General features: G+C 40.1%; 1 protein-coding gene across 1 annotated transcript; it reads right to left on the minus strand.

Annotated features, from left to right (window-relative positions):
* Positions 1 to 695: 695 nt before the first annotated feature.
* Positions 696 to 15,472, minus strand: LOC134676769 (uncharacterized). Its single transcript, XM_063535153.1, has 13 exons — positions 15,015 to 15,472; positions 13,280 to 13,376; positions 12,030 to 12,161; positions 11,674 to 11,880; positions 11,394 to 11,526; positions 10,748 to 10,913; positions 9,143 to 9,291; positions 7,459 to 7,695; positions 5,941 to 6,668; positions 4,699 to 4,956; positions 3,994 to 4,169; positions 1,529 to 1,657; positions 696 to 825 (listed from the first exon to the last, which is right to left on the minus strand). Exons 1-13 carry the CDS (start codon positions 15,191 to 15,193, stop codon positions 696 to 698), a joined length of 2,721 nt encoding a protein of 906 aa, XP_063391223.1. The 5' UTR covers positions 15,194 to 15,472.
* Between the last annotated feature and the right edge of the window lie 6,134 nt (positions 15,473 to 21,606).

A 21,606-nucleotide genomic window follows, 5' to 3' on the forward strand; every position in this document is an offset into this window, starting at 1 on the left:
AAAGTATTTTCCCTTATTTTAGTCATTATAAGCCATACACTACTGCACGCTTTTATTACTAAAAATTGTATAATGAATAAAAATTGTGACACAAAGGGTTACATAATCTAGATTAGGTACACTGACAATAGGCTCAACTATAAAGTCGTGGAGTAACTAACTGCAAATAAAAATCTGGGAGCGATAGCTTGCACTCCGTGGTCCATAACCGTCAAGCAGGTGGCATAGCATTCTTTCGCCGACAAGTACCCGACAAAAGTCATTAAAGACAAAACAAAAAACCTAAGGTAGGTTACACATTAAAAAATGTTGACTAACGGCGTATTGCATAACAATACGACCGTCCGATGGTTATGGCAATAACACAAACGTGCAGATGGTTCGTAACGGGAGCGTATTAAGCGGGACGCGAGTCGTATTAACCGTGAAAAAATGTATGAAAACAGGCCTAAAGTTGCAGGGACCGGCGTAAAATGGCGTATTATGCGGGAAATCGTTTTAAACGTGATCGTATTAACCGGGTTCTACTGTAGTTCAATTTCAGTTTTGACACTTCGGTGACGTGGCGTCTGAGTGACAGCTTTTGTATTTGACACGGCGTCGAAAAGGTTAAGGGTTAATTTTCAGAACCGTTTATATGGAACAAGGAACAAGGTATGGTGTAAATAAAAGGCTCAATGTAGTATAAATAAGCATTATAATAGCTCGTTGGTATGTTTCCGGGGCGCCCCGCAGTCCCTGCCGGTGGCGGTGAGGGCGGCTAACCTCGCCCGCGCCGCGCCGCGCGCCACGCAGCGCGGCGCCACCGCCGTGCCCGACGCCCAGCTGCAACCATACACATTGCTTAGAGTTAGACCGAGAAAATTCTGCAGCGATTATCAAACTCCTCAAACTCACACTTCTATGAAATTATGACGTATAAATAACACTTGCACTGCGTGTGCTATCAAAATAGCTGCAGACTTTTCTTGGTCTAACTCGATACACATTTGTGTGTATCGCTTGGCTATTGTCTGTTTTTTTAACCATACTCGTGGACAGACAAATTTAGAGAAACGAAAATAAGAAGAAAACTAGATTACAGCATCTGAAGTAATTTCAAAATTATTAATTAAAGCTTTTTTGGCGTTCCTGTAAAGGTATGTTTATTGCAAATAAATGTGTACATTATCATTTTTTTATTGAACAATAAAATAATACAGAGTCGTCAAATAATACAGAAATATATCCAATTGGAACTATCAATTTAAGGCAACATAACGTACGTAACCCATTTTTTACCCCCCTCCTACCCTCGTTAACCCCCCGTAGCATATGCCAAGACCAGAAAACCCCCCTCCCCCCACACAAGTGAAAACCCATAAATGAAATTAAGTAAGAAAACCGAGTGAAGGGTTTAGATCTTATCTTATTGTTTTCGGAGGCCCTTGCGGATACACTTCGACCCATAGGGATAAAGCAATACCTATATACTTACTTTACTCTTTGGGATAAAGGATTTAAATACTTGAAAATATAAAGTGCATACCCGGTCCACACGCTGGGCCCTTGGTCCGGCGGCGGCGCGCTGGCCTCCAGTAAGGCGGCCGCGTGCGAATTCCGGATCAACTCCTCCGCGAAGCTCCGCAGCGCTGACAGCAGGACGGCGTGCACCGCGCTGACAACAGAAACGCCACTACGTTTACCACAAGATAATACTTACAAGGAAGGGTACCATACCGGAAATATATTTATTATATTTATTTATTATACGTATTCTGAGCGTGAAATTAACCGATCGCATTAAAAATACAATACTACGTTCCAAAACTGGAATAACTGATGTAGCTGAAACTGCCGCCAAGCTCAAATGGGATTGCGCAGGACACGTCAGCCGTATGCCGGAAGACCTGTGGGCCAAAACAGCCACCCGTTGGGTCCCACAAATTGGAAGGCGTCACGGTAGACCTCGTCGGAGATGGCGGGACGAGCTTGACGCTTTTGACAGAGACTGGTGGGAGACTTCTGAGGATAGGGATACGTGGAAGAATAAGAGGGAGGCCTTTGCCCAACAGTGGGACAATATAGGCTAATAATACTAAATAATACTAATACTATTATACTTATATATATTTTTTTTAATATAAAAAATGAGTTTGTGGTGAAATGACAAAACACGTCCCCATTCTTTATTCATGTTCTCCAACATATAACGAAACCAGTAATTAATTATCAATTTTTTTTAAAAAAGTTTTTCATAGAAATTAGAAGGTTTGGTCAATTTTCAGTACTTTAAAGGCCATTTTCTCCTAACAGGTTGAGTTTGGGTAGCTAAAAAAAAATACGTGCCCGTTATTTTAGACTACTCTATAACATATATCAAAATAAATCAAATCGGAGTCGGACAGTTGGGTACCCTTCCTTGTTAGTAAACCATTTGGGTTCATAACTAAGCTGGCAGCCACTTTAATAAAACATATACATACATATGTGACGTCCCACGGGTAAAAGTACCTTATGGCGGTTGGCGCTTACGCTATTATTAACGCCACTCCAATATTATTGCGGCGCTAGTCGACGTAAGCGCCAGCCGCCATAAGGTACCTTTTGCCGTGGAACGTCACATATATGAACCAGATCTTGAGATTTGGTTGCTGACTGGGCCTTATTAACCCTTTCGCCGCCGTTGACTTGATATGAAGTCCGAACATTTCGGGCCCCACACGCCACGACTATGAAATTATCTCGACGATATCAAGTCATCAAACTGTAGTTTTAGTCAGGTTTGTATAGGAGCAATTTTTGACATGGCGCTAATGACAGTTTATTACCTACTTCATTGACGTGGCGGCGAAAAGGTTAACAAACAGTGACCGCACTCCTTTGTTTATTTGCTTATGACAGTGTCTTTCAATATGTGAATTGCAAAGCCACTGTAAGGGCCTCGTTGGGGCTTAAGGGGCCCACTGATTAACAGTCCGCCGGGCGGTATCGGCCTGTCAGTTGTTCGGAACTGTCAAAATTTTGTTCTAACTGACAGGCCGATACCGTCCGGCGGACTGTTAATCAGTGGGCCCCTTTACAAAGCCTAAATAAATGAAAAAAAAGTAAAAAAACAATACATGTTAAATAGTGTTTGGGGATCGCGATAACTTTTTCACGTCAAAAACTTCGTAACAAAAAAGATTGAACATCACTGTTTTTTATAAAAACCACGTTGGTGACAAACAAGCATACGGCCGAATAGTAAACAATCACCGTAATCTACGGACGCCCACAACTGCAGGGGTATTAAATGCGCATAGGTGACCCCTTAAAAACCTGTACCCTTTTTTGAAGAAACTCATTCTGTAGTTACTTCAAGAAAACCTTGGTAGGGAACTAATTCCACAGCCGGAGCTCCCGAGTGAGGAATGTTCAAATTGACTGATACGTGGGCCGTACTGAAAGCTTCTGAATTCTGATATATGAGAAGACTTATAGTGGCCAGTCCAGGAATTTTCAGTATGCCCTAAGCATAGACTAGGAATCCTCTAGACCGAGTTTAGAGCAATTATTTCATGCAACCGATGATGCCAAAAATGCGGGGGTGCGCGGGACGAGGTGAGCGAAGTGCCGTGCCGTGATTGGTCCGTTCAAAGACACGGGCGTCACACAAAGACACTTTCGACTCGAACATGGAGTAAAATTACCGTATGCGTGGCAGAGGGGGTAGCGCGACTATGCTCAGTCTGGAGGATGTTTGGTCTGTGGCCCTAAGTATATGGGAAAAATGGCTAGACAATGACCAATTATGAACCATTCAACTCACCTACATGGTATAATAATAAACTCCGCCTGGTACTCTCTTCCCGTCTTTTCTAAGTCACCTGACTGACACAAGTGACTACGTCATCATGCGACAGCGCTATATGATAATATGCGATAGCGCTATATATAGCGGCCATGTTATTGTGACGTAGGCTTATGTCACTCTGGGAAGAGAAGACCATGTTTTATTAGACTATGACTCACCTATAAGAGTATCCATTGCCGACATCTTCGTTCCTCAACTCCACGCCTATGTCCGCGCACGTCCGCTCCAGGAAGAGGAACCGCAGTCTGTCCTCTTCCCTCTCCACCGGCAGCACGGCGAGGCCCGACGGTTCCTCTTTCTTCGCACCCACACGAGACGGCACTTCGCCTACCACCTGGAAACAAGTCAATGGATCATACAGTCGCCATCAGATATATCGGTGCGGCCAAGGTGCTTACAAATATACGAACACGCCTCTATTGTCAAGGCGTTAGGGTGCGTGTTCAGATATTGTGAACACCTTGGCCGGTCGGATATATCTGATGGCGACTGTACAGACATTTTAAAACAAAGGAGCGCTGGTGGCCTAGTGGTAAGAGCATGCGACTCTCAATCCGGAGGTCGCGGGTGCAAACCCCGGCTCGTACCAATGAGTTTTTCGGAACTTATGTACGAAATATCATTTGATATTTACCAGTCGGCGAAGGAAAACATCGTGAGGAAACCGGACTAATCCTAATAAGGCCCAGTTTCCCCTCTGGGCTGGAAGGTCAGATGGCATTTGCTTTCGTAAAAAATGGTGCCTACGTCAATTCTTGAGTTTAGTTGTCAAGCGAACCCCATCCACTCGGCCACTTCGCTTCACTTTCCGCTTCGTCTTAAGAGTAATTAAGAGAAATATTTTATTTTAAATGAATACACACCTCAACATCTTCATCGTCCGAAACATCCACAGTATCCGTCAAACTCTTATTGAAATCCTCCGGGTTAAACACACTAATAGTGGCCGGGTCTGTGGTAATCTCCGTGTTGTCCCAGTAGTCGGTGGAGAAGCTGTCTTTCCGGACGGGCTGGTATCCATGGAGACGGGAGAAGATGAGGATCTGCTTGGTGCGCCAGATAGGTTCGGTGGTGCGGAAGTGCTCCGTGAGGATTGTGTTGATTAACTTGGCTCTTGACCACTGGAATGTAATAATTTATTTTTTAGGGCCACTCGCACCATTCACTAACCCGGGGTTAACCGGTTTAAAATGGAGTTACCATGGTTACCAGTAATATTTGACACTTGGTTAACGGTTGAACCGGTTAACCCCGGGTTAGTGGGATGGTACAAGTGGCGCTTAATGTTATAAACATTCTCGATATTAGTAGAACAGATTGATTCGCTTGTGTATATGATCTCGTTATGAGAGTGACACTTATTATGAAGCATGGCCTTCAAAAAAGGAACATCAAATAGCCGGGTCCACACAGAGCGAGGACGCGCGAGGCAATTTCCTCGCGCACAAAACGGCCAGTGTAGACGTGCCTCGCCCGAGGCAATGCAGCCAAGGCACGTCTAAATTGCCTCGCGCGTACGCTCGCTTGTCCTAGGACCATGATGTGACATTAGATTTTGAATGATCTGTTTAAGACTTATTCTGAAGTTAATTCCTGTTCTATATACATCTTTAATATGAGTATTAAATTCTCAAATATTACGTCTAAAAGAGTGCGGTCCGGTTATCCCTTTGAATGTCACGCCATTGTGAAGCTTGTCGCAATGCACGAAGGTTGATATTGGGTTGTAGCCGCGCGCGTCAATTGGCGTTTTGGTATTGGTTGACCAACCATTTATCTTAAAATGTAGATTCATCCGGTTTAGCCCCAATTCATACTAATATTATAAAAGTCTGTCTGTCTGTTACCTCTCCACGCTTAAAACACTGAACCGATTTAGATAAAATTTGGTATAGGGATAGTTTGAGTCCTGGGGATTCTTCCCCAAAGGGTAGTTTCAAGAATCTTTAAGGGGGTGAAAAGGGGGGTTGAAGTTTGTATGGGAATTCAAACAAAACGCAGATTGAATAAATTAATAGCTACCTACCTAAATTAATAATTCCACGCTGACGAAGTCGCGGGCAAAAGCTAGTACTATATAGACACAGACACACAATTTAACTCACCTCTTTATTTCTCCGCTTAGCAAAATCCATCTTCCAAAACCTCTCATCGCTGTCCACCGTAAAAGGAAAGCACTTCTTAAAGTCCGGGTCTCTCGCCAGCTCCGTCACTATCGGCACTTTCCTAAGCAGATAGTTCACCGCCACACGCACACAGGTAAACCTACTCACACACGCACACAAACTATCGTATAGATTACTTTCTTTTTTCACTAACACTTTGTCCGGAGCACTGAATGTTATACTCTTCGCCCACGTCACTCCTAAATAACAATGATCGTTTTGTATATGTGTAAAATTCTTCTTTAGCTTCTCCTTATTGTTTATCAAATTTTTAACTTCCGGCTTCAATAACGAAACACCTTTTTTCACTTTTTTCACTCCGTTCTGCTTTACAGGACTTAATTTCGCCGTTTTCATGTTTCCTTTCGAGTTGATTACTATTTCTTGCACTTTGCTTAGATCTAAGTTCCTATCCATTTCTAGGTAGTATATTTTTCCTGTTTTCGGGTCTAGATATTTCATGATTCGTTTCTTGGGCGATGCGGGCTGGTTCAGTATTTCGTTAGGTATAGTTTCGGAAGGGTTTTCTATAGTTTTATCGTTTGACCAGTCCACGTGGTCGTTTTCCATTTTGATGAAGTTTTCAAGGTCGAATATGTCTGGTTTAATGTCCTTTGGTTCCAAGTCTATTTGTTGGTCTATGTGGTTGTCTAAGTCCAGGTGGTTTTCTGAAAGTAGAGAATAATGTTGTACAAACAAATCACAGACTAAATTGTATGAAAAACTCGCTCGTAGTGGCAGAAATATGAACTTATATGAGCCCATTTTCATACTATTTCACATCAGACAGGTTTCGAATAACTAGTATGTCCCACAGCCGACAGGCGGGTTCTGTGTAGTGTACAGTCAGCGGCAGAAGTTGCTAAGCGGGCGAGGTGTTCAAAATTGCCTTGACACGCTCTTATTCTCTTAACAATAAAGTCGCGTCAAGATCATTTTGAACACCTGTGCCCTGTTTATCAAAAGCTTGTAACTTGTAATACAAGTGGAAGTCCCTTTCTAACAAAAGCTGTCAAAAAGGGACTTCCACTTGTATTACAAGTTACAAGCTTTTGATAAACAGGGCACTGGCCCGCTTAGCAACTTCTACTGCTGACTGTACCGCCCCGGGTGTCACCCATTTAGGGGTTTTTGATTGAATTTTGGGGTGACACCCACAACTTCCGCACTGGGTGCCACCCATGCTAGCTACGCCACTGATGGGAGCCCCACTTAAATATTTATTTTATTTTGTTTTTAGTATTTGTTGTAATAACGGCAACAGAAATACATCATCTGTGAAAATTTCAACTAGCTAGCTATCACGGTTCATGAGTTACAGCCTGGTGACAGACAGATGGACAGCGAAGTCTTAGTACTAGTGTCCCGTTGTTACCCTTTGGGTATGGAACCCTAAAAACATAAGGAAGTAAACATTTCGCTTTAGGTCGTGCCATCAACAAGCGGTACTGCTCTTACCTATATGGTTGTCCTGCTTCTTCTCCGGCTTAATGATCATCTCATCGACGTCCAGCTTAGTGTTCTCCGTGAAGAAGTCCAGCCAGCTGTCGGGTGCCGGTGGTTCGGGCTCGGGCTCCACGGGCTCCTGTTTGGGCACCGGGGCGGGCTCCGGCAGGGTCTCCTGCTCCTCCTTGTACTCACACTCCAGCATGTCCGGGGTACTGTACAGCCAGACATCTACTAAAGTTTCTGCACCTGAAATGGAAATAGAACATGGAAGATATGAGCTAATACTTGGGTACTTTCCTCTACTTAAAATAAATTATTTCACACCCTGAACGAAATAAAGCACCAGATCATTATTAGAAAAACATAGTAAGCAGTTATTTTTAAACACAATTTCTATTTAATAAATCGGATGGGAGTATAAAAAGTAGGTGATTTGACTGTGACGTCACTACACACGTTTTCATATAAATTCCTTATTAGCAAATCGTTTTGACGGTTCTAAAAAAGGAGCTGATTTGACTAGTAGGAAAGTAGCCAATTCTAAACGACTGTGTGCAAGGAATACTGCAAATTTTTTAATTAAAGGGAAAATGGAAAATTCACCGATCTGGGCAAGACTAGAACTTGCTGCCTTATGGAACAACAATCCAATAGCTCTGAAGTAACTAAGTTACAGAAGCTTGTGACAATGTGCAGTTTCCAACTACCCTCCCCTAAATCATAATCATAACTCACGGCGATCATTCGGGAACGCTCGGCAGAATGCGATCTGCCTCCGAGCTAGACACACATCGGACTCTTCAAAAAGAACTCGAAAGGGTGAAGTTCTGCACCCTCAGTGTCGTGTGTGCCTTCCGAAACCAAAGGCCCCCGAAACGCGAGTGAAAGGAGTGAACAGTGCACTGTAATTTGGACTATTTAAAGGACGAGCTGTGAGTACCATCCCTTTGCTTTTCTTTCACCCCTAAACATTGTCACAAGCTTACCAGAAGCGTCCGAATATTTATATTATTTTTGTTTTCACGCCTTAGGGCGGCGTATAGCGACATATAGCGTAACAATATTGTATCTTAACAACTTCATAACTGTATAATTTATTTTGCTACCCGATAATGTTTCTTGCCCCTTGTAAATAAGTTACATTAACAACCAAATTCCAAAAAGAAGGACTTTCTGTTCGTAAACCTAACTCGAATACGACCTATAGTTATTTATAACGTTTTATTTACTATATATTTAGTAATATCAAAGAGAATAGACAGTATAGAGGGCTATTGCCAAAGTAAAGTTTTTAGTCACGGTACATTTACTGCCATCTATCGACACAGGATTAAAACTTAAAATAAAATTGAAAATGTATAAATTAATCAAAATATGTTCACGGATAAATGATTTTTAATTTTTATTGTTCCATACTAACCCGTGTTCTTTCACTGGTATGTGTTTCACCTTTCACCGTTTGATATTTATCAATTTTAACACATATCAGTGATAGAACATGGGTCAGTATGGAACAATAAAAATTAAAAATAATTTATCCGCAAGCATATTTTGATTAATCTATACATTTTTTCAATTTTATTTTAAGATTTAATCGTGTGTCGATAGATGGCAGTAAATGTACCGTGACTACAAAATTTACTTTGGCAATAGCCCTCTATACTATCTATTCTCTTTGCTATAGGTTACCTACCTAGTGTTTGCAGTCCAGTGTAGTGTCTGTCTAGTTTGATGGTGTGTTCCACGGTGGCCGGTCGGTTCCGGTCGGGCAGCTTGAAGTGCAGCTCCACTCTCGCCGGGAACTCGCCCCAGCCGCGCCGCGATATGTGGTACGGTGGTTTACTATAAGTAATAAGACGTAACAGTTAACAAATATTATTAACTCCATTTTGGATTTCACGGGCCTATAAATCCTGGTCTTTTAATAGTCTTGCGTGTAGGGTTACCAGATGACTGGAATTTTCCTGACATGTCAGGAACTTTGGCCTTTTGTCAGGAATGGGGACGGAACAAGAAAATGTCAGGATTTTTTTGAATTTATAGACTTATTTATAAAGTACCTTTTTTACATACATATTCGCATTTGCCTATACAATTAAGGCGGTTGTCATACTGCCGCCGCGTCCCGTTGCGAGACGCGGAGCAACGGACTCGCATGCGGGGACAACGCACCAACGTCCGAGTTTTCTCCGCATCTCCGTCCGGAGCTGCGATGCGCGACGTCCCGCGTTACTTCCGTCTCGCGTTCATTTCACATTCGAATGTTAAGGTGAAAACAGTTCCTATTTGTCGATAAAATGGAAACGGGACTTATTCAGAACGCTGCGGTGATACTTTCAGTTTGTTTTTTGTACAATCGAGTCATAAAACGCAGAAGACACTGCATGGGTACATCCCTATTTACAAACTAGACCTATAAATGGGTCTTTTGCTAGAGATTACCAAGATTTAAGGCAACACGAAGAAAAAATTTTTTTATGCACCCGTATCTCAACCTCGTCATTTGATTATTTGCTAAGCAAAATATTCGTCGCATTTAATATTCCAAATTGCTGGACGACTTTCAATTTCAAAAATAAACTTATCGACGTCGATATACTCGATATCCATTGCACCTACGTCCTTCTTGCACTAAAATCCGTACGGCACTGCGGAGCTCGGTGTGACATACCCTGCGGCACGCACCGCGTCTCCGTCCGAGCGCGCGAGTCGTCGTGCGTCTCGCTCCTCCGCGCGTCGACGCGGAGCCAGTGTGTCGTACCATGCGTTTTTTCTATACAAAATCAAGATTCTACATACAAAGTTAAAAAACGCATCAACGGACGCCGCTGCGAGATGCGGAGCAGTGTGACGACCGCCTAAGTAATCCTCTGCCTCTGCCTGCTGGAACCCGTTCACAGGCGCAGATATTTATTATTAAGAGAATAAGAATTTCATAGTAAATTGTGGGTTAAGACCTTATGTAACACATGATTATAAATGCAATAAATGAAATGAAATGAAGAAAACCGGGTCCAAATGCGAGTCGGACTCGCCCACCGAGGGTTCTGTACTTTTTTAGTATTTGTTGTTATAGCAGCATGAGAAACACATAATCTATGAAAATTTCAACTGCCTAGTTAACTAGCTATCACGGTTCATGAATTGCAGGAATTACTGGTGACAGGCAGACAGACGGACAGTGGAGTCTTAGTAATAGGGTTCTGTTTTTACCTTTTGGGTACGGAACCCTAAAAATCACCAACTTTACGCAGACAAAGTTAGTAGAATAATAAACATTTATGTTTTTCTAACTCACTCTATATGCACAATGTGGTGCGGCGCGTACGAGTGATGCAGCGTCACGACCACGGCGCGCAGCAGCCTGGAGGCGTCACGGCCCGCGGGCCCGCGGACGTAGAGCAGCCACTTGTGGGTCGACCGGTCCATGCTGGACGCCGCCGGGGCGTATTTTGATGTGTTTCCTGGAAATAAAGTTGGTTTTGAGTGGTTGGTCTTACAATAGTATTTTATGCAAGTCTCATTACATGGATTCTTGAAATTAAATATAGAATTTAAAAACCGAGGCGTAGTATTTAATTGACAGGTAACACATTTTTTTACATCATTCATTTTACCTAGAGCTAGGCCAGCTAGGTACAGATCTACAGACTTACCAATAATGATCCTATAGCGGTGTTTCATCTTGTTCCTCGTGACCTCGTCTAGTGTGAGTACGTTCTCGGGTGTGGGCTCGATGTGTCGCGGCAGCTTGGTGGGCTTCGGGTCTGGCTCGAGCTCCAATATTATCTACAACTCACCAATAATGATCCTATAGCGGTGTTTCATCTTGTTCCTCGTGACCTCGTCTAGTGTCAGTACGTTCTCGGGTGTGGGCTCGATGTGTCGCGGCAGCTTGGTGGGCTTCGGGTCTGGCGCGAGCTCCAATATTATCTACAACTCACCAATAATGATCCTATAGCGGTGTTTCATCTTGTTCCTCGTGACCTCGTCTAGAGTCAGTACGTTCTCGGGTCTCGGCTCGATGTGTCGCGGCACCTTGTTGGGCTTGTAAGGCTCGTGGGGCTCCAATACTATCTACAACTCACCAATAATAATCCTATAGCGGTGTTTCATCTTGTTCCTCGTGACCTCGTCTAGTGTCAGTACGTTCTCGGGTCTCAGCTCGATGTGTCGCGGCACCTTGTTGGGCTTGTAAGGCTCGTGGGGCTCCAATATTATCTACAACTCACCAATAATAATCCTATAGCGGTGTTTCATCTTGTTCCTCGTGACCTCGTCTAGTGTCAGTACGTTCTCGGGTCTCGGCTCGATGTGTCGCGGCACCTTGGTGGGCTTGGGGTCCGACTCGGGCTCCTCGCGGGGCTCCCCGGGCCGCAGCGAGCGCGAGCCGTCTGCCGGGATCGTGTAGTTGCGGGCTTGTAACATTGCCTGGAAAACACATGTGTTATACAATATGGTATTTTCCTACTAGTCAAATCACTTACTTTTTTAGAACTGTCAAAACGATTTGCTAATATGGAATTCATATGAAACATTAAATAGTGACGTCACACAACTAGAAAGAAACATGAACTTACAGAGTAATCTCTCCTCTTGTTCCTGGTGGCCAGCGGTCTGAAGATCTCCTCTATATCGGCCGTCGTCTTACCGAGGAGCTTCCTCACGGAGGGGTGCAGGCGTCGCTGCCCGCTGCGCACTGATGATGACGACTGTGGAACAGAACAAGTTATTTTCCTTGTCAATCTTATTTACATAATTCGAGATAAGTTGGACGCAGTTTACCGAAAGGAATCCATCCTCTGAAATTTGTCATTTTTTTGTCAATATTATTTACACAATTCGAGATAAGTTGGACGCAGTTTAGCGAAAGGAATAATGGTGATTTACATATTTGATACTTACACGAAAATTTCTGAAGTCAGTTAACATCTAAGAAAAATCATTTACATATTTTAGATTTACACCATATACGAGAAATACTTTGAATCAGTCAAGTACAGTCACCTGCAATATCTCTTCGAAGGCCGCAAAAATATGTGACACGCTCTAAAAATAAGATCGTGTCAGATATTTTTGCGACCTTCATTGTGTAACATATTGCAGGTGACTGTAATCAAGAAAATAATTATTTCTTTAGTTTGACTCTTGAGTTTTGATCTCTAAGGCGGCCAGTGGCGGATTTGCACTCTTTGCCGCCCCAGGCCTTTAGCCGCCCCTGTCTCAGCACTCATCATATTGACTACATTTCGAGTTCTTTCTTGTTAACATCAGCGAATATTTGTCACAATTTGCCGCCCTAGGCCCGGGCTTACTGGGCCTTAGGGCAAATCCGCTACTGAAGGCGGCATACTGAAATCCCTTGGGCATTCGACGCCACGCTGCCTTGCCTAACGCGCCGCTATAGTTCGTTTTTTTTAGCATTAGAAAGAACTCCATAGAAGCAGGCGTACAGTTTTTATCAGGCTCTTTAATTGTTAATAATTATTGAATTATCTAATGTAGCACGGTCAATACATATAATTTACTTCAAATTATTACCGCTAAAAGTGCCGGATTTGGAACCACAAGCTTACTTCTGCGAAGTTCTTTCTAATGCTAAAAAAAACGAACTATAGACACTCATCACTGATGATGATGATGATAAAAGATGTGCAAGATGCGAAAAATTTCATAAGACTTGCAAATTTCTATTTCGGAAAAGGAAAGCTTGAATCGGAATCTCTATAAAAATACATGAGAAGTTTATGAAATTTTCCTTATAAGAATATTCGCAATATTGGAAACTTCAACTTTCCAACGGCACATCAGTACTGGTACCTCTACCTACCTCAGGCTCCTCAGGTAGCTGCAGCTTCTTGTCCCGGTAGTACCGGGAGACCAGCACGCAGCGCAGCCGGTGCAGCATCCTGCGCGCTGTGGCCATTCTGCGAAAAACGTTTTAATTTTAACTTGCTGGACGCATCCCTACAAATAAGTTTCTGTGTATGATGGGTGCTAAACTGTCACCTCTGTGTCTAGTCTGTCAGAGGACTGATGGCTTGTCTCACGTGTTGTTGGACTGCATCCGGAATTCGGATTAGAGAAAAATAATTTTTGGTAGTTTGGGTTCCATGCACAATGGAGCCTTTGCCTGCCTTTATCTGACAAAGCCTTAGGACAAAGCTATCAGTGTACCACTTTATTGATCTCTCCCTTGAGTAGGGAACTATGAAAGCACCCGTGAGGCTGACATGTTCACATAAAGTGTACAAAGCCTCAATAAAAATCAGATAAAAAAAATTAACTTGACTGTGGCAAGCCTATACAATAAGGTGTACTTATGTAATGCCGAATTGGACGAGAGAATATTCCACCAAGAATAATTCGATCCGTGATGAACTTGCACCAAAAACATTTTTTTTTATTACTTATTTACAATAACCTGGTGTTTGAGGTAATTTTGAATGATCAGTAACTTCATTTAATTTCAAATGAATACATTTGAAGTTTGATTAAGTTGTATCTTGTTAAAACATGGGCCATGAGAGCATATAATTTTGTCTATAGGTTCTTTTGGAATTAATTATAATTACATGAGACTGTTAAAGTAATGCATGTCCTCTGGAGTTGCAGGTGTCTATAAGCTATGTGACTCCTTACCATCAGGTGGACCATGTGCTTGTTTGACACGGAAATGGTATTAAATGCAGGTTTTTCAAACAAACAAGCAAGTCATACAAGCTTAATTTTTATTTGTACTGGAGCACTTATCAATTTCTTATTCAGATCAATAAAATATTATAATGTCTGAATCAGAACTATTATGACTCATAGACCATTTAAAGGTGTGGTTTAATTCTGTTTCAAACAGTCATATACTATTTAGATATAGATATAAAACTGTACAATTGGCCAGTTTATTATGGTTGGGTAAAACATTTCAGTACAAATCCTGGCTGTTTAAGTTTGATTTAAAAACTACTTCATACAACAGAGATACTGCATGATGTCTGTCTGAACTCTGAATGTGTTTTGAACAATGTCTTCTATTTTAAGAGTGGTATTCCACCCATAGGCGTACGCAGCATTTTTAAGGGGTGGGGCAGAAGTAGAGGAAGCTGGGTATGTTGTAACAGGGTTCGGTTGAAACACAAATTCTTAGCTTATGGTCAGAGACCGGGGTGGGGCAACTGCCCCACCTTGCCCCACTGTGGGTATCCTATGATTCCACCTGTTCAATTTCTTTGTCCAAAATGTGTATTGCGTCTCCCATTTTGCTCAATGAGACAGTGAGACGTACTGACATGGAAAAAGAAATTAGACAGGTGGAATGGAATACCACCCTAAGCAAACATTTTTGTCTTACTTTTATCATCATTCTACTTTTTTTACTAAATAAAAGGTTGAAAGGTAACTAAAAATCCAATCATAACACAGACGGTTACAATCAAATGCATCTCTTAAACTTTTGCAACCTGTTATTTACAAATAAAAGTATAAACACATTATGCGCGTCAAAACAAACACAAGTGCATCAAGTACATGTCAAAAGTTATCAACAAATCAGCAAACAGCCCGCTTACCGCTGATCCGCCAGCATCACTTCATTCTCACGAACATCGATCTCATTCTTAAACTCCCTCTCAATTATGCTTCTTATCTTCTCTTCTTTTTCCTCCTCTGACAAACTAAGAGTCTCCACCTTTACCCGCACTGAGGCCTCCGGGTAATCCGGGTCGTGATATTCCTTGTTCTTTTCCATTTTTAACTCGTAATAAAGTAGAAAAATAACAAAACGCCCAAACGGCTTTCACACTAACAATAATTTAAATTTTATTCATAACAGCACTTTATTCGTATTACTTATATCACAGTTGTTCACAGCTACGGCGGTTTAGTCACTTATTAATCTTAATATTAGACATTTCTGTAGAAAAATGTATTTACGGTGGAATTAACCAATTTCCGCATTTGACAGTTACGAAAGGTCAGCAGCCGATTCATTCAATCGTTTTTTTTTTCACACACACTAACAGCCTATACGAGTACACGCTCCGCGGCACGTGTTTTTAAAACGGTACTACTGACAGTATGTTGGCGCTAGTTTACCGTGAATCTATGCGAGAGTGAAAGAGATAAAAGATAGTTTCAAAATAAATCCGCAGTATTTTATGTTTTATAAATACGGCAGGCGCGTAATCGTGCAAGTGCGTTCCTTTATTGATTTTGATGATTCATAACTATAAATATTCGACTTATCAAACAAAAATTGTTACGTTTAGTTATTATTGTTCATCTATTTTCAACTTGTAGTATGGTACATTTCTGGTATGTTATTTAGAATAACTCTTACTTATATTAATAGTAACCCTCAAGTTCTTTTAGTCCTGGCTACATTTCGACATACTGTCAAAATGCTGTCAAAAATTTTTGGCGCAAGTTTCTAAAAACTATTAAGGGACGAAGAGGGATATTTACAAAGAAAATACTTACCATATAGTGGACATCGTTTTATTTTTTATCAAATAAAAATATATAAATCAACGGAAAGAACAAAAACGTAACTTCTAACCCCCTCATTCATAAAACTTTACGGGCCTGATTTAGTTAAACTATGTTTTATCTCTTTCATGACAGATAAAGACAAACGATTCATAGCTACAGTTCGTTTTTTTAGCATTAGAAAGAACTTGCAAGAAGGTAAGCGATCGTGACATGTATTTTAGTTGAAAAAAATCAGTAACTATTACTTATGAATGCAGAAGAATATAAATGATGGTATTAGATTCATAATTGAATTTAAACTGTTGTGAGACATATAATAGTAACATTGAATAATTTTACGGTTTAGACTCACTTGTTTTTAGCCACTCGCACGACATGTTTCGGAGAGCCTAGGTCTCCTTTCTCGGCGCGCGCGCAACGTGCGACGCGGCGAGCCGCAGTACGCGATACACGGCCGTCGTGAACGCTGCTCGCACTGTTAGTGCTTGAGGAAGGTGACCTAGGCTCTACGAAACATGTCGCGCGAGTGACTAAAAACAAGTGAGTCTAAACCGTAAAATTATTCAAAATTGTTACATATTTGCAGTAGCTTATTTCAAAATGTTTTTCAATTAAAAGACACATCAAGATTGATTACCTTATTTCTTATGCTAAAAAAACTAACTATAATTCAGGCCAGTAACGCGTTTATGAATAAAGCCATAACACTTTTAATATTCTATACAACACTGCTTTTAGTGGTATTTCGGTATTGATACAATAAAAATACGTATTTATCTTGATTCCAAGCTATTTATATCTTTGAAATGTCAAAAACTTCGCTGTAATTTGAATAAAATGCCACATTATTTTATTATGTTGTATCATAGTACCTACACTTATTTTGTATTCCCTGTATTTTGATATGATTCATAAAGAATAACGTATAAAAAGTAGTACCTACTGCAGGTAATCAGTCTAAGAATGGAATATAAATATATATTTCGGGGATTTGGGAAACGGCTCCAACGATCTAGTCAACGATCATGTCTGGAAAAACGCGCAATGAAAGCCCCCTAAAATCATCAAAAAACCGTGCTTCGAATGACTCCGTTTCCTCCTACGCCATGCTACCATCATAAATAGTAGAAATAAAAAAGAGAAGAAATTAAAAAGTGGCAACACTGTAGTGTCGTCCCGTTCTCTTATATAAATTTATTTGAAAGGGACGACACTACAGTGTTGCCACTTTTATTCTAATCTTTTTTGCCAGGCATATACATAGATAGAGCGAAAGTCATGGCTTTGCGCACACAATATACGACAAGCATACTCAGGCAAAGCTTCTTTGTCAGAAGAAGGCGCGAAATTCAATATTTATTGGGAGGTGAATCTTTCGCCTATATTTTTTTTTAATTCGCCGCCTTTTTCTACTGACAGAAATGACTTGGCAAAGTATAGTACATCATTACACCATTTCAGCTTCAGCTGAGTTGCACCAGCTGTGGTCACGGAAAGACTGACGTCCCAACAAATGTCAACGGAGATATTAATAAAACAACACTAAACTACCCGAAATTAGTTTATAAAAATGTCAATGTGTGTTGTCAGTCTTTCCGTGACCACAGCTGGTGCAACTCAGCTGAAACGTCGGAATTAAAGGTAAAAACAATGAAATTATATCGCGGTAGACCCGTTTGTGTAATTGAATACTGTTGTATATATATAGAGCTGGCAACTCAACAGCAGTCTCCCGCCATTATGAGCATCTGTCAATGTCATGTTCCGTTCGTGTCTTCTAAAATAAAGCGTTTGCTTATCGAATATTATCTGGTCGTATTAATTAATTACACCAAGTTAATTAGCGATATAACATTGGCGACGAGCGCGAAACGATCCACATTTGAGAAATGCAACTGTGTGAAAGTTGTAAATAAAAAGTGTATTTCGTTATACCATTAATACATATGTCGGCTTAACCTCAAAATAATTCAATGTTGAAATCGGTTGAAAATCTGATTAAAGCTGGAAAGAAATCTTGGATTCAAGAAAAAACTAAGCCAGAATTAGTAGAAATAGCTAATAATTTAGCTCAAGCATCGATATTTTCGGTTGAAAACTCGAAGATTGATGAAGTTCGGCAGTACTTGCGCGATTACGTGGATAAGGTTAAAATTGTAGAAAATCAACATCCCAGTATGACTTCAATAACTACGTTAGACGCCTTTAATGGAGATAACTGGATTGCATACCAGCAGCAGTTTGAATGTTTCGTGCTTATGAATGATATACCGGATACAAAAAAGGTACCACTACTAATAACAAAACTGAGCACGACCGTGTACGACCTGCTAATTACCTTATGTACGCCAACTTCTCCAGTTAATGAGACTTATACAAACATATGTGATAAGTTAAAAAAACATTATCATCCCGTAAAGAACCAGGCCTTACATCAAGCAGAATTTAGAAACAGATGTCAAAAAGCAGATGAAACTATAGACCAATATATAATAGAACTGAAAAAACTGTCTAAAAACTGTAACTTCACTAAATTAGATGACGAGATCAAAGAAAGGTTGTTAAATGGAACATATCGTGATACTATAAGATTTGAACTATTAAAGCAAGCCGATCAGTCATTGGAAATGTTGACAAGCATTGGTAAGACAGCGGAAACAGCATACAAGTTGGCATTTACTAAGGAAAAGGAAACCCAAATGTTCAAACTTCAAGACGCATCAAGGAAAAAAGGACCTGGTCAAAGAGTAATGCCCACAAACAAGCAAAATTCTGGAATGATATGTTATTGCTGCGGTAAGGGTGGACATATGAAGGCACAATGTTCACTGCGTCAGAAATTTTGTAGTGAGTGTGGTGTTAAGGGACATATTTTTAAAATGTGTGGTAGTAATAGGCAAATAAAGGTAAAAAATGTGAATATAGTTGAGTCTGATCAACAAAGTGATTGTTGTAATGTTGTTAAAGAAAACTTCTCAGAAGATACTGATTATTTTGATGTGTTTTATTTTAGCAATAACAGAAAAATTTCACCGGCTATGTTAAATATTTCTGTAAATGGAATCACCATGGACTTTGAAGTTGACACAGGAGCAGATGTGAGTACAATAACTTTAGCAGAAAAACAGAAACATTTTCCAAATTTAGAGATCATCAAGAGAAATGTTATATTTACCAACTTTGACCAGTCAACTTCAATGCCCTTAGGTGTTATTGAAAACCTATGTGTGGAGTATGGATCTGTAAAGGCAAATAACCAAAAACTATTTGTTGTAAAAGATGAAATGCCTAAAATTATTGGAAAGGATTGGCTATCCTTACTACAACTATGGCCCCCAAAATTTGAGCAAAATTCATATCAGGAAACAAAACAAAATGTGTGTGAAAATACATCTAAGGATAAATTAATTACAAAAATAAAAAATGAGTTTGCTACCATTTTTGAGCCTGGCATGGGTGTATATAAAGGTGAGCCAATCCATTTGTCAATGAAACCTGATGCTAAGCCAGTGTTTATGCCGGTGAGATCTGTCCCATATGCTTTAAAAGATAAAGTTAGAGACGAAATTAAAAGATTAGTTGATCAAAAGCGTATTGAGCCAGTGGAATACTCTGAGTGGGGTACACCGGTGGTCCCAGTCTTGAAACCAGATGGGTCAGTGCGATTATGTGGGGACTATCGGATAACAATAAATAAATATTTGCAGATTGATCATTATCCATTGCCAACTATTGATCATATTTTAATGAAAATGCAGGGAAATAATTATTTTTGTGAACTTGATTTACAGGAAGCCTATCTGCAGGCTCCATTAGATAAAGAATCTCAGAAATTAGCAACCATTGTCACAGAGGAGGGCATATACAAATACTTATACTTACCTTTTGGGGTCAGTACCGGCCCAGGGTCATTCCAAAGGCTAATAACACAAAAATTAAATGGCTTAGACATAATAGTCTATATTGATAACATATATGTATATGGAAAAACCTTATCAGAAACTAATCAGAAGTTGAGGGAGGTATTAAAAAGACTAAAGGATTCAGGGTTAAAACTAAAACTTAATAAATGCAAATTTTTTGAAGAATCTCTAAATATTTTTGGTTTTGAAGTAAACAAAAGTGGGGTAAAAATTATTAAAAGTAACATTGAACCTTTATTATCATTACCACGCCCTGACTCTGTAAAAATGTTAAAATCTTTTCTGGGAAAAGTAAATTACTTTAACAGATTCTTGCAAAACATGGCAATAGTACTGAAGCCACTGTATGACTGTTTAAGAAAGGATAAATTTGTGTGGACTGAAGAATGTGACAGTGCATTTCAAAATATAAAAAGAGCTCTTGCTAACACATCCTCGCTCTCACATTTTGATCCAAATGCAACAATAATACTGACATGTGATTCATCAGATTGTGGAGTAGGTGCCGTGTTATCTATAAAAGACCAAAATAATGTTATAAAACCAGTGGCATTTGCCAGTAAAAAATTAAATGATACGCAAATTAAATATCCCATTCTTGAAAAAGAAGCTTATGCTGTGATTTTTGGTGTGAACAAATTCTATGACTACCTATTTGAAAAAAAATTTATACTTCAAACGGATAATGAGGCATTAACAAAAATACTGGGTCCAAAGTATGGCATACCAAGAATGGCAGCACGGCGTTTGCAATACTGGTCAATATTTTTGAGTGCATTTGATTATGAAATTCAACATGTAAAGTCACAAAATAATCCTGCAGATTATTTATCCCGAGTTACAAATTGTCAGGATGAAAGTTTTAAAAATTTTGATTTAATTCAAAAAGATTACCAGTGTAACACTATTAATTACATAAATAATGCAAATATCAACACTCTAAATTGGAAAAATGTTCAAAGTGAAACAAAAAAGGATAAAATGTTGTGTGATGTGTTGAGATTTTGTAGGGATGGCTGGCCACAAAAAAATGATCTAGGGGAAGAATATGAACCTTACTTTAAAAAGAAAGATGAGATTTCTATGGAAAAAGATTGTTTACTTTGGGGTTACCGAGTAATTATACCACAGACCATTAGAAATTGTTTACTGCAGGAGTTACATGCAAGTCACTTAGGAACAACAAGGATGAAAGAGATATCTAGATCCTATTTTTGGTGGCCAGACATGGATGTAGATGTAGAAAATATAACAAAAAGTTGCTTGATATGTTTACAAAACCATAAAAATCCAGAAAAAGCCAAGTTATCAGTATGGCCACAGCCACCGGCAGTCTGGCATAGGTTGCATGCTGACTTTTTGGGTCCTTTGTTTTCAAAAATGTTTTTGGTTGTCATCGATGCACATTCCAAATGGCCGGAGGCTGTAGCAATGACAAAGATAACTGCGCAAAAGACTATTGATGTGTTTAAAAATATTTTTGTACGTTATGGCTATCCTTTGACACTTGTGACTGATAATGGCCCGACATGGACCAGTGGGGAATTTAAACAATTTTGTAATTTAGTAGGAGTTAAACAAGTATTCACTCCGCCATATCACCCAGCTACGAATGGGTTGGCAGAACGTTTTGTAGAGTCATTCAAATCTCATGTTGTAAAAATCGTAGAAAGTGGACACAGTGTAGAGTATGCATGTAATCTGTTCCTATTCGATTATAGGTCCACGGTACATAAGAGCACAGGTC

This window comes from Cydia fagiglandana, chromosome 25, assembly GCF_963556715.1.
Source record: "Cydia fagiglandana chromosome 25, ilCydFagi1.1, whole genome shotgun sequence".
Taxonomy (NCBI): Eukaryota; Metazoa; Arthropoda; class Insecta; order Lepidoptera; family Tortricidae; genus Cydia; species Cydia fagiglandana.